Source organism: Erpetoichthys calabaricus, chromosome 6 (genome assembly GCF_900747795.2).
Source record: "Erpetoichthys calabaricus chromosome 6, fErpCal1.3, whole genome shotgun sequence".
In the NCBI taxonomy this organism is placed as follows: Eukaryota; Metazoa; Chordata; class Cladistia; order Polypteriformes; family Polypteridae; genus Erpetoichthys; species Erpetoichthys calabaricus.
The window spans coordinates 202,022,065-202,040,121 of record NC_041399.2 but is presented as its reverse complement, the minus strand read 5'-3'; the positions used below and the strand labels follow the sequence as shown (position 1 = coordinate 202,040,121).

At 38.9% G+C, this 18,057-nt stretch overlaps 1 protein-coding gene across 1 annotated transcript in view; it reads left to right on the top strand.

The window, feature by feature from the left end:
* Positions 1-18,057, top strand: part of mtpap (mitochondrial poly(A) polymerase) — a 63,241-nt gene that overhangs the window by 34,882 nt on the left and 10,302 nt on the right. The window contains exon 5 of the mRNA XM_028804342.1: positions 11,678-11,889. Within this exon, the coding sequence (XP_028660175.1) occupies positions 11,678-11,889 (212 nt within the window). The remainder of the gene's footprint in view (positions 1-11,677; positions 11,890-18,057) is intronic.

Genomic DNA, 18,057 nt, shown 5'->3' with positions numbered 1-18,057 from the left:
GTTCAATCTTTGTCTCATCAGACCAGAGAAGTTTCTTTCTCATGGTCTGAGAGTCCTTCAGGTGCCTATTTGGCTATATATATATATATAATATATGGTTGAAATAGTTTACTGTCAAATAAATGCAAAGAGTACACGACACATATTTCGCCCTCATTCTGGGCTCATCAGGTGTACACACTCCACTGCACTCCCTCTCGGGAATCGAACCTCGGACGTTAGCGCCAGAGGCGATGCCCCTAACGTTGCGCCACGGCGTGTGGTTCGTTTATTTGACAGCATGTAGATCGGGGTAATTACATTCACGGCATTCGAAGTCTGTGTCACAATCTGATTGTATGGGTGGTTACCTACCAGGTAACGCTTGTGGTTGGCCAGCAATCTGCTAACATCCGCCACGGTGCCCTCAGTTTGTGAGGAGCAGATCATAGAATGGTTGAAATAGTTTACTGTCAAATAAATGCAAAGAGTACACGACACGTGTTTCGCCCTCATTCTGGGCTCATCAGGTGTACACACTCCACTGCCACCTATACAATCAGATTGTGACACAGACTTCGAATGCCGTGAATGTAATTACCCCGATCTACATGCTGTCAAATAAACGAACCACACGCCGTGGCGCAACGTTAGGGGCATCGCCTCTGGCGCTGACGTCCGAGGTTCAATTCCTGAGAGGGAGTGCAGTGGAGTGTGTACACCTGATGAGCCCAGAATGAAGGCGAAACACGTGTCGTGTACTCTTTGGATTTATTTGACAGTAAACTATTTCAACCATTCTATGATCTGCTCCTCACAAGCGGAGGGCACCGTGGCGGATGTTAGCAGATTGCTGGCCAACCACAAGCGTTACCTGGTAGGTAACCACCCATACAATCAGATTGTGACACAGACTTCGAATGCCGTGAATATATATATATAATATTTTCATGCCATTCGTAGTCTGAATCACAATCTGATTGTATGGGTGGTTACCTACCAGGTAACGCTTGTGGTTGGTCAGCAAGTCAGCTAACATCCGCCATGGTGCCCTCTTTCAGTTGCGAGAAGCAGATCATAGAATGGTTGAAATAGTTTTACTGTCAAATAATGCAAAGAGTACGCGACTCGAACTCGAAGGAATCGAACCTCGAATGTCAGCGCCAGGACGTTCGATGTTCGATTCCCGAGAGGGGATGCAGTGAGTGTGTATGCCTGATGAGTCCAGAATTAGAGCGAAACATGTGTCGCGTACTCTTTGCATTATTTGACAGTAAAACTATATACACACATACTATCCATCCCCCGTGGCTCCACCTGCATAGAAGTGAAACAGAACAGTGAGTAGGGCCCTGCATGGCTCTCCACTCCTGACATCACGCTTACCCCTCCCCTCGGCCCTCAGCCTCTTTTTCGGATTAGCGCGAGTATATCCTTCCTGCAAGCAAACTGTGATTCTTAGCGTGATTAGAGAAGTCGCAAAATCAACCAGAATGTTCAAGCAAATTATAGAAAAAAATCTGTCAAGTAGTTCTCTTGTCCACTAGCTAAGCAGATGTAAGGTACGCCCTGAGGTTGGCGTGTGAGTGAGGAGGGCCTCGGCCCGCTGTGTCTCTCTCGGATTTGCGCAAATAAATTGGTATCACACACGAACTATGATACATAGCGCAATGAGAGAAGTCACAAAATCAACCGGAATGTTCAAGCAAATTATAGAAAAAAACCCAACCAATCCATTAAGTAGGTCTCTCGTGAAAAGCGGACAGATATACAGACAGACAGACAGATGTTGGATTTTATTATTTTATATAGCACTTTTCTACATAGTCACCTTCCTTTGTGATGCAATTTTCTCGGCGTCGTACCAACTTTTAAATGCCCAATTACTACTCCCGCCATTGCCGCCGAATGGAATGTTGGCTGAATAATGAATGACAAGTTTGTATTTTTTTGTTTATTGATGAAATTATCTTACATGAGAAGGTGAATGTGCTGAAGTTTTAGGTACATTTCATTTTTTGTATTTATGAGAAAATTTTTTTTTTCAATACTTAAATCTTATGCAACTCAGGGTAATTTTTAAAAAATTTTTTTTTTTTTAGCAGAAATCAGTCTTGTAGATATCACTGTCACCCTTCCAATATAATAGGATAGAGCTACAACAATATAGTGTAGTCTCATAAGCAGAAGTATGCTAAGTAAAAATAAACTAAGTTTAGTTCATTTGAATATTCCATCACATGTAATTCTTTTTAGCCAATAATAAGGATGTATTAGAATGGTTAAATACTGGCCATTATCCTTCAGTATTGTTTAATATTTTTTTCTGCATGAATGCTGGCTGCTCTTCCCATATATTGCAGGTCTTCATTTCTCATGAACCTGGCTTTGCTCACAAGCACATATATGGACTTACATTTTGACCTCTTTTCATCTGTTCTTATTCTAAACATTAATGTAACCATTTATCAATTTTTTCATCAAGGATGTGGCTTAAGATGTGTGTGTTTTTTTCCCTTTTCTGAACAGATTAAGGCAGTGTTACGGTAATATCATTGAACTATGGGGACAGGAACTTAATTGTTTTTCTGCCAAAAGTTACATGTAACTTTAAATAATATGTTCGGGTTTAATTACTTTAAAACATTGTGTTCAACCCTTATGCTGTTTTAAATGGTATATATTAACATTTTTATAAAAGAAATAGGAGTTGGTAAATTTTATTTCATGAATGACTATTATATGATAAGTATAAAAAGTCATGGATGTCATGCAGGTGCAATGGCTAGCGCTGCCATCTAACAGATTCAGCATCTTGGGTTCAAATCCTAGGCCCAGTCACTGTTTATGTAGAGATTGCATATTCTTCCTATGTCCACGTGAATAAATCATGGATAATAAACTATATACTATATACCCTAAGTAGAATCATGCCAAGGCTCTGCTTTTCCTTTCTCATCCCATAGCCATGCAAGTAAAGTGAAGTGCATAATTCTGAATTAAGTGAGACCATCAACCAGTTGTTTTGGAACATGGGTTCCCCCAATTTACTTCAATTTTTTATAAAACATTGCTCCATTCATACCTGTCTGAACACAAGTTATTCTGTCTGGATACCCTGGCAGCCAACGTAATAATTGCCTCCCTATTCAAAGACACCCAAATGTGTCACTGTCGGCAACTGGCAGTCCACCTTCTACATCTTAATATATTTGGAGTTGTCTGCAGCGTGGATTAATGGTGCTACCAGTAATGTCATTGAATCCTGGTCTACTGTGGCTCAATCGTGTAAATCTCAACTTAGAATGCCTTGAATTTTTTTTTCACCTGCCTTGCCTCAAGCATGATGGGAGTAGGTGGGTTGGTTACTTTGTATGCTATGTCCATTTATTGACATATCCTTTCAGTTTGCCTTTATTTAATAAAAAGTGGATCACGAAAAAGAAAAACACAGTCCATTCATATTACACTTGACACTGCAAGTTCAGGGATTGGTTACTGCTTTAGTGCCCTTTAAACCCATAAAAAGATAAAACTGGGTCTAAAAATTAAAGGGAATCAAATAATTTCAGTGCTGGACGAAAAGCATAGTTCAATGACAAAGAATGCTGAAAATAGGTCTAGAAAGATCAACAATTTTGAGTAGCTCAGAAACCAAGAAATCACTTGTGTACTTAGTTATTGGTATTGATCCAGTTGACAAAAACAAATGATAGCAGTTTCTTGACAAGCTTTGCTAAAAACCTGTAAATTGTCCATGACCTGATCAATAAAAATCACCATAGTTAGGTGGGGAAGGATCACAATCCATAGTTGAAACTTTCTTTGCCAAAAGAATAATACAGGCATTACCACAAGATGCAAATCTCTAATAGGCACCAAAATTAGGGAAGTTGTATTATAAATGGCAAAAAAGTTACATAACCGAGCAAACAAAGTTTTATGTACAGAAGACATACGGATAGATCTCGGTCATAGTGATATAGCACATTGAAATAAAACCCTTCTTAAGTACATGGAAATAAAGAAAATGTCTGTCTCGGCTAAAGATAGAAAGAGCAGTCACAGTTAGGCAGTTAAATGAATATTGCTGAAGGTATGATGCAGCCCCAGTATTGTTTCCTGACACAATTCTGCTGAATGTCCTCAGTGCTAGTGTGTCGGAGACAGTTTTATCTACATTCTCTCCTCCATTTTTACATGTAGGAAGTAAAAATGTGAGGTTTGAATACATAATGGGAGGTCTGAAAATTGAAAGTACACCTTATGAGAAGGACTTGTTGCTATCCACTTCCAGACAGTGTTCAGAAGTCATTCAGAAGGCTAACCAAATGTCAGGTTATATAGTGCCATGATGTGTGGAGTACAACTCAAATGAGGTTATGCTGAAGCTTTATAACACACTGGTGAGGCCTCACCTATAGTACTGTGTGCAGTTTTGGTCTCCAAGCTACAAAAAGGACATAGCAGCATTAGAATGGTCCGGAGAAGAGCGACTAGGCTGATTCCAGGGCTACAGGGGATGAGTTATGAGGAAAGATTAAAAGAGCTGAGCCTTTTCAGTTTAAACAATTCAAGATTAAGGGAGACACGATTGAAGTGATTCAAATTCTGAAGGGAATTAATCCAGTGGATTAAGACTGTGGCTTTAAAATTAGTTCATCAAGATTACATGGGGGGAACAGTTGGAAACTTGTTAAGGGTAAGTTTCAGACAACCTAAAAACAGAAAACCAAAGACAGGGCATGATCCAACCTGCGAACGTTGAAATCAAGTTTCCAGCCTCATTTGGCCATATGTTTTGGGCCTGGACCAAATTAACTTCATTTTGGACCAAAATCTTTAAATTCCTTTCAGACAGCCTTGGAGTCACAATCACTGGTAACCCACTGACAGCTGTGTTTGGTGGGCTCACAGAGGGGCTTAAAATGGAGAAGGACAAACAAACTGTAATTGCCTTTATTTCACTTTTGGAACTTAGACTTATTTTGCTCAACTGGAAGAATCCTAACTCCCCTCTTTGAAGTCAGTGGGTAATTGATGTTATATATTATCTAAAATTGGAAAAAATCAAATTCTTACTTAGAGGATCTGTTCAAAACTTTTTCAAGACTTGGTAGGATCTAATCAGTAACATTTTAGAATAAGCATTTAAGTTGAGGAGGTGGATTCTCTCCCCTCTTTTTTTATTCTGTTTATTTTGATTTATTTATTTATATATTTTTACTATTATTAAAGTTTTACTCTGCTGGCCTAGCTCTCTTTCTCATGGGTGGGGGTTGATTTGTGTCGAATCTATTTCTGTTAAACTTGACTTGCTTATATGAAAAGTTATTTGATTTTAATTAAATTAATAATGTTAAAAAAAACAAAGACAGATGGAATTATTGACAGAGTAGAGTGGTAGACAGCAGAACTTTAGAGGCTTTCAAAACTGGACTTGATGTTATTTTTGAAGAATTATTTAGATAGGACTGGCAAGCTTTGTTGGGCTGAGTGGTGTGCTTTATAACAGTGTGTTATAAAGCTTCAGCATAACCTCATTTGAGTTGTACTCCACACATAATGGCACTATATAACCTGACATTTGGTTAGCCTTCTGAATGACTTCTGTTCTCGACTACATTGTTCTAATGTTCTAATCAGTAAAGTTGCTATTCACCTTTGTGCAGTGTAACATACAGTTAGGTCCATAAATATTTGGATAGAGACAACTTTTTTCTAATTTTGGTTCTGTACATTACCACAATGAATTTTAAATGAAACAACTCCGATGCAGTTGAAGTGCAGACTTTCAGCTTTAATTTAGTTTGGTGAACAAAACAATTGCATAAAAATGTGAGGCAACTAAAGAATTTTTTTAACATAATCCCTTCATTTCAGGGGCTCAAAAGTAATTGGACAAATTAAATAACTGGAAACAAAATGTTCATTTCTAATACTTGGTTGAAAACCCTTTGCTGGCAATGACAGCCTGAAGTCTTGAACTCCTGGACATCACCAGATGTTGGGTTTCCTCCTTTTTAATGCTCTGCCAGGCCTTTACTTCAGCGACTTTCAGTTGCTGTTTGTTTGTGGGCCTTTCTGTGTGAAGTTTAGTCTTCAACAAGTGAAATGCCTGCTCAATTGGGTTAAGATCAGGTGACTGACTTGTCCATTCAAGAATTTTCCACTTCTTTGCTTTAATAAACTCCTGGGTTGCTTTGGCTGTATGTTTTGGGTCATTGTCCATCATGAAACGCCGCCCAATCAATTTGACTGCATTTAGCTGGATTTGAGCAGACAGTATGTCTCTGAACACCTCAGAATTCATTCGGCTGCTTCTGTCCTGTGTCACATCATCAATAAACACTAGTGTCCCAGTGCCACTGGCAGCCATGCACTCCCAAGCCATCACACTGCCTCCACCGTGTTTTACAGATGATGTGCTATGCTTTGGATAATGAGCTGTTCTACGCCTTCTCCATACTTCTTTCTTGCCATCATTCTGGTAGAGGTTGATCTTGGTTTCATCTGTCCAAAGAATGTTTTTCCAGAACTGTGCTGGCTTTTTTAGATGTTCTTTAGCAAAGTCCAATCTAGCCTTTCTATTCTTGAGGCTTATGAGTGGCTTGCACCTTGCAGTGCACCCTCTGTATTTACTTTCATGCAGTCTTCTCTTTATGGTAGACTTGGATATCGATACGCCTACCCCCTGGAGAGTGTTGTTCACTTGGTTGGCTGTTGTGAAGGGGTTTCTCTTCACCATGGAAATGATTCTGCGATCATCCACCACTGTTGTCTTCCGTGGACGTCCAGATCTTTTTGTGCTGCTGAGTTCACCAGTGCTTGCTTTCTTTCTCAGGATGGACGAAACTGTAGATTTTGCCACTCGTAATATTGTAGCAATTTCTTGGATGCGTTTTTTCGCAGCTTAAGGATGGCTTCTTTCACCTGCATGGAGAGCTCCTTTGACAGCATGTTGTCTGTTCACAGCAAAATCTTCCACATGCAAGCACCACACCTCAAATCAACTCCAGGCCTTTTATCTGCTTAGTTGATAATGACATAACGACGGACTTGCCCACACCTGCCCATGAAATAGCCTTTTGAGTCAATTGTCCAATTACTTTTGAGCCCCCTGAAATGAAGGGATTGTGTTCAAAAAATGCTTTAGTTGCCTCACATTTTTATGCAATCGTTTTGTTCACCCCACAGAATTAAAGCTGAAAGTCTGCACTTAACTGCATCTGAGTTGTGTCATTTAAAATTCATTGTGGTAATGTACAGAACCAAAATTAGAAAACATTGTCTCTGTCCAAATATTTATGGACCTAACTATAGTAATAATAATACATTTTATTTATATAGCGCCTTTCCCATGCTCAAGGCACTTTGCAGAGTCTTAGAAAAAAAACAGCATAGTGAAATGCTAGCAAAAATGAACTGTGAATATGAGCGATTCTCAGGTCTTACATTCAAATAGGCAATAATAAGAGAAACATGTCTCAGTTTAGTCACCTCTGATCATTCCAACTTATTTTAGTAGGCCATATTCTAGCGATGAATAAATGCTTTGTTGATGCTTTGTAAGTCTTACAAAGACCAAATAAAGCATTTGGTACTGTCTTGTTATTAATGACTAGTTAGATGCATTTTTACAGAACCTAAACAAGTGTTGCTTTTTTTTTTTTTTTTTTTAAAGCACTTTGTTTTGCGTCTGCCTCCCTTAACTGGCCCTTGCCAAAACACTTTGAAGACCCTGGGGAGTGGCACTCATTAGAATAATTGCTCTGTTATCACCTCTTTTTATCTTGCTGTAAGAAAAAACACAAATAAGAATTCAGAGGTACTTTTTGCAAATGCTAAAAAATAGCCTTTGAACGGTTAAAAACAAAAACATGTTCTTTTTTTTTTAAAAATTTCTTTGTACTGGAGACCTTTCATTATTTTCAGCTCATTTTGTATTAATCTATTACTGTGTTTTGGTGTGGTGGGTGGAAGGAGAAGGCAGCAGGAGATCCCAGGTTATCTCATGACATCTAAACCACGCTTTACCAACGAGGCTTTTCCATTATCAGTCTGCTCACTACCAGGGCACTTTCTAGGTTAACTATGAAAGGAAGTGGGTCATATTCTGCAAAGAATGTTTTTCTCTGGAAGAATCTCACCTAAATGCCTAGTCATTTGTAGTATTCTCAGTAAGTGCATTATATATAATGGTATTTCCCTAATTAACTCAATTATTTTAAGCTTTTGTTAGTTCATTGTTACCTTGTTACTCTACATGTCAAGTTACTGATATGATGCATTCTTTTATGAAAGAAGACAGGACATACAGTGCCCTCTGTAATGTTTGGGACAAAAACATATTTTTTCCTTGATTTACCCCTCTGCTCCACAGTTTAAAAATTACAAATGAAGCAACTCAGATGTGCACATTGCAGAATTTAATTTAAGGGTATTTGCATATATTTTGGTCACACCTTGTAGAAATGACAACACATTTTCTATATGGTCTCCTCATTTCAGGGCATTGTAATGATTGAGACAATTGACATTACAAATGTTTGTGATTCCTCAGGTGGGTTTCATTGCTTCTCCATGAGATACCTCCGCTTTCTTCTACCCTTTGGAGTCTGCAGTTGCCATTATTCAACATGAGGACACGAGCTGTGCCACTGAAAGTCAAAGAAGCCATTATGAGGCCAAAAAACAAGAATAAAAACCATTAGAGACATCAGTAAAACCTTAGGATGACCAAAATCAACTGTCTGGAATATCATTAAGAAGTAAGAACACACTGATGGGCTCAGTAATCGCAAAGGGACTGGTAGGCCACGGAAGTGCTCCACTGCTGATGACAGAACAGATTACAGTTTGTGATAAAGTACTTAAAAGAGCCTACATAGTTCTGGAAAAAGGTCTTGTGGACAGACGAGACAAAAATGAACCTGCATCAGCGTGATGACAAAAAGAAACTGCCCAAGATCCAAAGCATACCACCTTATCTGCTAAATATTGAGTTAGGGGTGTTCTGGCTTAGGCATGTATGGCTGCCACAGGTCCTGGCACACTTCTCTTCATTGATGATGGAACTGCTAATTGCAGTGGCCCAAAGAATTCTGAGGTGTAGAGAAACATCTGATCTGCTCAAGTTCAGTCAGTGCCTCCAATCTCACTGGACGGCGCTTCATCCTACTACAAGATAATGGGCCAAACGTACCACTGAGGTAACACATGAGTTTTTCAAAGATGAAAAATGGTAAATACTTGACTGGCCAGCTACCCAATTTAAATCCAATTGAGCAGGCCTTCCATATGCTGAGGCGAAAACTTAAGGGGATAAGCCCCCAAAACAAACAGGTGCTGAAGATGGCAGCATTAGAGGTTTGGCAGAGCATCACAAGCGAAGATCCTTAGCACCTGGTAATGTCTGTCAATCGCAGACTTGAAGCAGTCATTGCATGCAAGGGATGAGCGACAAAGACCTAAATGTGATGAATTTAACAGACCTACCATTACTGTGTGCCAAACATTATGGTGCCTTGAAATGGAGGGACCATGTAGAAAAAGTGTTGTGTGATCGAAACAGATGCAAATGAAAGTCTGCAATAGGCACTTTAATCACATCTGAATTGTTTGGTTTGTCATCTTAACCCATGGTGCAAAGGAGTAAATCAAGGAAAAAATGTCTATTATTATTATATTAATGATAATAATAATAATAATACATTTTATTTATATAGCTCCTTTTGTCCCAAACATTATGGAGGGCACTGTATCTCAGCTCTCTCATGTGTATATTTTGTATTCTTTTGTCTGTTTTATATTTCTATTTTGTATTCTTAAGATAACATTGGGTTTGTTTTGTGAATTCACATTTGTAAGAATGTACAACAAAATATACATTCATATTAACTTATGTTTTTCATATGTAATATATAATCTCTAAAAAAAAAAGTATACAAAGACAGGAAGTGTCAGGGAATCCCAGCTCCATATTACCCTAAGTTCTTGTCTATAGCCGCGGCTTATCTAAGGAAAAAAAGTTGTGAAAATGAAAAAATAGAATATCGGCTTATACATAAGTCCGGCTTATACATCCAACACGGGGGTTGCGTTCCAGAGCACCCGCGAAATAAGAATATCCGCGAAGTAGAAACCATATGTTTATATGGTTATTTTTATATTGTCATGCTTGGGTCACAGATTTGCGCAGAAACACAGGAAGGTTGTAGAGAGACAGGAACGTTATTCAAACACCGCAAACAAACATTTGTCTCTTTTTCAAAAGTTTAAACTGTGCTCCATGACAAGACAGAGATGACAGTTCCGTCTCACAATTAAAAGAATGCAAACATATCTTCCTCTTCAAAGGAGTGAAGCAAACAAATCAATATGTCTGTTTGGCTTTTAAGTATGCGAAGCACCGCGGCACAAAGCTGTTGAAGGCGGCAGCTCACACCCCCTCCGTCAGGAGCAGACAAAGAGAGAGAGAGAGAGAGTTTGTTTTTTCAGTCAAAAATCAATACGTGCCCTTCGAGCTTTTAAGTATGCGAAGCACTGTGCAGCATGTCTTTTTCAGGAATCAGCTTTACAAAAGATAGCAACGTGAAGATAATCTTTCAGCATTTTTAGACGAGCGTCCGTATCGTCTAGGTGTGCAAACAGCCCCCTGCTCAATCCCCCATACGTCAGGATCACAGATAGTCAGCGCAAGAGAGACAGAAAAGTAAGCCGGGTAGCTTCTCAGCCATCTGCCAATAGCGTCCCTTGTATGAAATCAACTGGGCAAAACCAACTGAGGAAGCATGTACCAGAAATTAAAAGACCCATTGTCCGCAGAAAATCCGCGATATATATTTAAATATGCTTACATATAAAATCACAATTTAAAATGACCGCTACGCGCTCGTGTTGACTCGGCGACGCCCAGAGCAGAAAGAACGCGCTCCGGCCGCTCCAACCGCGCCATGCGGGGAGTGAGAGAGACGCAATATCTCACACTCTCTCCCCCCTTAAAGAAATTAAATGGGCGCGAGTGAGACCACTGACCTCCCTCCCCTTCTATTAGTTATAGGTATAGTACGTTCGGCTTATCCATGAGTCCGGCTTATCTATGATACGATTTTATTTTAAAAATTCGTATGATTTTTTGGTCTCCGGCTAATACATGAGTCCGGCTTATAGACAAGAACTTAGGGTAATAGCCACAGGTTTGTAATGGGATGTCTGAAGAGTTCATATTGGTGTGATGGTTAGGTGCTCAGAGTTTTGGCCTTATAGTGTACCTGTCTAACATACCTAAATAAACAAAGCTCACATTATGTCCTGACTTGTTAGCATAACCATTTTTATTCTACTTTTTTAATACTGAAGTTTTTGGGATATACTGACAGGCATTATTAAATGACTAGTGTCGTTTTTTCAATTTTGTGGAATTAAACATATCTGAGCAAATTGGATAAAGGGGAAAAAAAGACACTTTCATGATTGTCAGTAAGGAAAGGGCCATTTTTTTCTACCCCTACCTCGTAGGCCATTTGCCTTTGTCATTTAATCTGCAAATATTTTGTATTTTTGTCTTTTTTTGTTGAGGTGTTAATAATGTGCAAAACTCTTGTAGTTCAGAAGTATATAATGATGTTTAAATGTATAATTTTTTGTAAACTTAAAAAAAAAAATATATATGTATATATCTTTGTTTTCTTGCTAGACCTCAGAACCCTTTTCTGTGGAGTACCATTTAAAGAGAGTGCCTTCTGAAAGAGCTGCTACTCAGAATGTCCTGACTTTGATCGGGGAGTGTCTGGATAGATTTGTGCCTGGCTGTGTGGGAGTACAGAAGATTCTTAATGCGCGCTGCCCACTTGTTCGTTTTTCCCATCAGCCATCAGGATTTCAATGTGATCTAACTGCAAATAATCGGTAAGTGTAGGGAGCTTTGATGAAACAATTAGAATGTGTGTTTCCCTACCACTGTTTAAAATGTATGGTAAGTGAACATTATGTTACATAGTGGAAAGAGGAAATGGAAAGAACTGAATGCTAGCGTGCATTATGTTAAAATGCTGGGAGAGATGTGGCTGACCAGTTGAGCTCGGTGAGAGAGATTTTAACTGACCTTTTCCTAAGGAACTGAGCTAATAGATGTTTTTTTTTCCTCAGGGACCTGAGTGGACTGGTATTTTTGTTGCCTTTCCCAGTTTAATGTAATTTACATTACAACTTTACTGATGCTGTCACAATTAGAAGCTTTTCAGACTTTAATTAAGATGGCTATGCCTATTGTTTTTATTTATATATATTTGCATTCACATGCTAAATAATGGTAGCAAGGTGGTGTAGTGGTTAGCTGTGCTATCTTATCTGCACGTGGTCATTGTCTGCATGGCATCGGCATGTTCTTCCTACGTTTACATGGGTTTTCCTCCAGATACTCAAGTTCTTTACCACAAGAGAGGTACAGATTAGGTTAATTGATGAGGTTCAATTCAACTTCCATTTTAATTTTATTTATTTATTTATTTTACTGTTCCAAGATGGAAATTTGGTTTGCCAGCAGGTTTTACGGACAAATCACAACTTAACATTAAAAATCCGTCACAAAGAATACAGCCATCAAGAATAAACTTTGTACAAATAAAATATAGCAGTAAACATAAATATAATACTTATAGTGAGACAACAGATTCTTCATATAACACATGAAAAATTAATCCAACATTTAGAGTTGACTAAGGATTGATGCAAATGGTAACTGTTCACCCCATAGTTTAAGCCTGGAGATATTTGAATTTATTTGTAAGGTTAATAACAGATGGGTTAAAGGAGTATTTGAACTGATTTCTTCTTAACCTTCAAACCTTGAACATTTGGCCTAGTGGTCACAACTGGAAGTGAGAATGTACTGGGTGAGTCCTGTCTAAGAGAATACACTCTGCTTTCCGTAATACTTATTGTTTGGCCGTGGTAGGACCCGGAGTGACCCTATTTTCCTGTTCAGACTCTTTGTAGACCTCAAGAGAATGCCCCAAATCCCATGTTATAGCCCTTGTAGGTTTATTCTTACCGTCTGGTCACTGCTGTAATTGACTACTATCATAGTTAAATACTTCCCCCTTACTTTTACATCTATAATCCCAGGCAATTAGACAGAGTAGCAGAACAGACAGGTGAGAACATTTCATTTTAGAGACTTAAGGTTTCTAATTGTGCCCAAAATAAGCAGAGTAAAAATACTGAAAAAGTTACAACCAATTCAGCCTGGTCAATAAGCTACCAGGTTGGCTCTCTGTCTTAGTATGTTGATTGGTCTCTGGTCCAGTGTGGTCTGGAGTGGCCTTATGTATGAATGGAGCAGCAGTGAGAGACGTAGAGAGTTAGTTTCCTTGTTAGGCTAAATTTACATAGTCTGGCTTCTTTGAGTTGTCTCCCAGACTAATGAGATGTCATAGTGCAGGGCCTCCTCCTCTGATTTGTTCCAGTCCTGTTAGAGCATAACTCAACCCCTATTCCAGCCTATGCTCCCCACCTGGATGGGAAAAGAGTGCTCATGTTTCTAAAAACCTTCCTCCTTCCAGTGGCTCAAATTTTTTATCTATCTCTTCTACTCCATGCTTTCTTTCTAGGTGAAGATCTAAGGTGTTCCTGTCTCTGATATTGAAGTCCATACAAACTAAAACAATGCTTCTGATGTGTCTGCACAGGGTTATAGCAAAGCATCCTTGTGAAAGTAGTCAAAAGTAGATTGATGCAAGGCCTTCAACCCCCTTCCCAGCTTACCAGACAGATCCTGCTTTGGTGTTTCAGTTAGGTGCTAAACAGCTATGTGTCTTATCTGAGCAAGGTGCCTGAGCAAAGACGGGCTTAAAAACTTGAAATATTATAATAAAATTATAAAGACAATTTGACTAATATTTAATTGTACAAAATGTTTATCACCATGTATGTTAGATAATACCAGTTTTATCCTGCAGTACACTTTTTAAGTAGGCCTTTCAGGTTTCTCTGTTGAAACCTTGTTTATTTTGCTGTTCCACTTTTCTATTTGATTTATTCAGTTTTTTGTTGCTTACATTACTTATGTTCTGCTGGCCTGGTTTTGGGAATCTTAAAGACAGACTTGATACAAGATTTAGAAAAGATTGACATAATGGTAGGTCGTCTTTCGTCTATTTCTTCTTCATTATTTTCCACTATGCGGAGTTGATGTGCTTGATCAACCTTCTCCAAAGAACTCGGTCCTGCACCTCCTCGCCAGTCAAGCCCTTTTCTTTCAGATCTTCTTTTACTTTCTCCATCCACCTTTGTTTTGGCCGCCTCCTCTTTCAATTCCCCTGGACTTCCATTCCCATCACTCTTTCCCACATCTTCATTGTCTCTCCTCAGCACGCATCCATACCACTTCAGCCTACTTTCCTGTTCTTTCTTTGATGTCTCTCCCATTCCATCACTCTTTCCCACATCTTCATTGTCTCTCCTCAGCACACATCCATACCACTTCAACCTACTTTCCTGTTCTTTCTTTGATGTCTCTCCCATTTTTTGTTGTACCTCTGATTGTCTCATTTCTTACTCTGTCCTATCTCAACAGAACTCACACTACAAAGACTCAGCTGCTGCCCTTTCTTGTACATTGCTTTAGTATCTGTATTATATTGAAAGAAGATTTCTGTTGTGTCTCTGTTATTCAGCCTTGACCACTCCCCTCCACACCACTCGCTCAATCATTACTCCTACTGCGCACATACTCTCTCTGTACCACCCCTCGACACTCCCAGTGCTGCTAACTCACCCTTCCATGCAAGGCAGAAAAGCAAATTATCTATTCAAGGATGTCGAATTTTAGATCACAATAGAAAGACATAATTGTCTTAATAATGAACGTTGAAAAAAAGAAAATGTATAAAAAAGAGCTGCATATAATAAAAATTAAGAACAGAGAATTGCCCAATAAATGAAAAAGAGAAAAATATCCTGAAAAATATATAAACAGAAATGCAAACAAGCAATGTTTGTAGAATGTACTGTAAGTTAGAGGATAAGGTAATTCATAATATTGTTTAATTTTTATTTTTTTATTACATTTTACTTTTTATTATGTTTTGTTATTCATTGGTATTTAACATAGGTAGTGAAATACTCAAGTAACTGATTTTTTGTCTTTAATAACTAAAGACCAAACCGTCTTCCTCCCGTACCCCACATACTTTTCTGTATACCACCTCTTTAAATACAGTTTCTCTAACGGGGGGCGGGGGGGCCTGATGCCCTTTGAGCAGCCGAGCCACCAGATAGCAGGTGCCCAGCACCCACCCCTGGTGCTTGGCAAGTAGGAGGCGGAGCCCCCTAGTTTTTATTAAAAGTCAGTTTTGAGGCTATTTTTGTCCCCGGATGTTTAACTTTAAACAATCTCCACTGCCTTGTCTTTGATGATTGTTTCTAGTAGGTGGTTCTTCTAAAAACCAATTTTTAGATGCTTAGTTTTTGCAACTTTTAGCTGTAGAAAAGGCTGATCACACCAGCCTCCGTTCGAATCGCTCTACCTTTCTCCACGTTTTGCAGTGTACCTTGCCTCCACTTAGCTAGCAATACCTCTTTGTTCAACAGACATTATCATCTAGAGATTGTTAAAGAGTAACGTTTGATGTTTTTGATAGAGAGATGAGAGCTACATGTGTTTTAGAGGGTAGCTGCTGATTGGCAGAGATATCACAGCCACGTGCTCTTCTCCCCAGGCGGGGGGCGCTCCCCCGTCAGAGCTGAATGCGATCAGATACAATGGCAACATTGGAGCATGCCTACCTTTGGCTTGGCCAGAGATACCTTGTCAACTTTTTACATTTTTGGCAAAGAGATCACAGCTTTCACGCCCCTAATAACAAAACCAAAAATATTGTATATCAAGAGGCCCTCGGATATGAAAGCTATCAATATAAATTCTTCTCAATACAAAGTATTACATTTTTAAATTTTTTTTTTTAATTGATTTTTAAAGTTTCTTCTGTTTCACAACTATGCGGGTGGAGCCACGGAGGACAGCTAGTTGCATATAAAATAAAAACTGGCACAGCATGCCTTGGTGTGAACAGTAAAGCAGTTACTATGCAAGTGAATTATTGCCTATATAATGGCAGTCTTACAGTGTCCCTCCATAATGTTTGGGACAAAGACTTGTTTATCCTTGATTAACCGCTGTTCTCCACAGTCCAAAATTGCAAGTCAAATGATTCAGACATGATTAAAGAGCACAATGCTGACTTTAATTTTTCATATCAGACTATTTTTACCTTTGTTAATATCATGTCCTCAAAATTGTGTAAAATCATTTTTAATAAAAACAGTTAAAACTAAAACACATTCTGTTCCTTGTTGCAACATGCTTATAGAAGGCCTAGGCAATTCTCATCTTGCTTTTTGCTCATATATGTATTTTTTAGCTGCTATATGCAGTCATTTCCTTGCTGATGCTGTTTTCTTTTATTTTGCATTTTGTTGCTCATAGCTATTTAAAGAAACTGCATATTTCCTTAGCCTGTTATTAATAAAAAAAATAAAAAGCACGAGTGTTGCTTATTTCCCCATCATTTGTCTGATCTGAAAGAGCGATTTTGTGGTTCCAGTGTCATGGTGCTGCTGCCCTCTACTGGTATGAGCTCTGAACAATTCATTAGGTGATAATAACCAGACACTGTATCACAAGTATAAGTGTGATATACTAACCTAGTAATTATTACACATTTACAGAAAAGCCTGTTTATTTTTTTATATCCATGTGACATCTAAAATCCTTAAAGTAATCCATGGTTGTATGGGCTGACTCATATCTACGCAGCATCGGCACAAGGATAGAAATCAACCTGGATGGTATATGATTCTATCATAGGGAGCGCACACACACACACACACTCGCACTCACCCACTCACTCATAGATGGCTAAGTTTGAGTCACCCGGTATCTTAAAGTGGCCATCTGTTTCATTAAGAACTTACTTTTTTAATTACAACTTGGGGGAAATGGACATGTGTAATACTTGAGCATGAAGGTACCTGGCCAAGGCATTATTCATACAAAGAGAGGTTGTCTATCCAAATTAAAAACCCAGCACATGTTGTACTGTATGTGGTTTGGTTAATAATAATAATAATAATGATTCTTTATATAGCGCTTTTCTCACTACTCAAAGCACTTCAGTTTATGGGGATCCACTTCAACCACCACTAATTTGCAGCATCCACCTGGATGATGTGACAGCAGCCATTTTTGCGACAGTGCACTCACCACACATGAGCTGTCAGTTGGTGAAATGGTGAGAGCTAGAGAGCCAGTCAGAAACAGGGAATGATTAGGGGGTCAGAATGACTAGGTCATGGCGGTCAATTTTGTCCAGACATCAGGATACCCTTGACAAAGGATGCACAGGGATCTTTTATGATCACACAGAGTCAGGACCTCGGTTTTTATGTTTCAACTGAAAGGATGGCGCAGTTTTTACAGCAGTGTGATGCCCATCCTTACTACACTGGGGTAGTGGAATCCAAACACAGACCAAAGGTTAAGCGCCCTCTGCTGGTCTCACCTAAACCTCTCGCAGCAGCAACCTGAGCTTTTTCCTGGTTGGTCTCCCATCCAAGTACTGGCCGAGCCCAGACATGCTTAGCTTCAGTTGGATGACCTCTTCTGAAGTGCTTGTGGTATGGCTGAGGTGTTCATGTCTGTAATCCTTCATTATCTCACATAAATTCTGTCGTTTGTTGTGAGTTAATGAAGGGCCTCTGCCCTTTCCTCGCACTGAATTTTACCAATTTATACTGAATAAACATTTGATAGAATGGATTGCTGCTGTAACTATGGAGTTCTGTAGGGTTTGATTTAGGATTTACTGGAATGGTGAAAACATTATATCCCACCCCTTCTGCAGTAGGACTCGTGAACAATTATATTCCCCCCCCCCCCACAATACCTTATTAAGTACTATACTAGACAGGGTCTGTGTATTATCACGTCTTCTTTTTGCATTGTCACTGGAGCCTCTGGTCATTGTCACTTATAGTTCACATTGTTTTTCCTTGATTATTATTAATACATCTCTT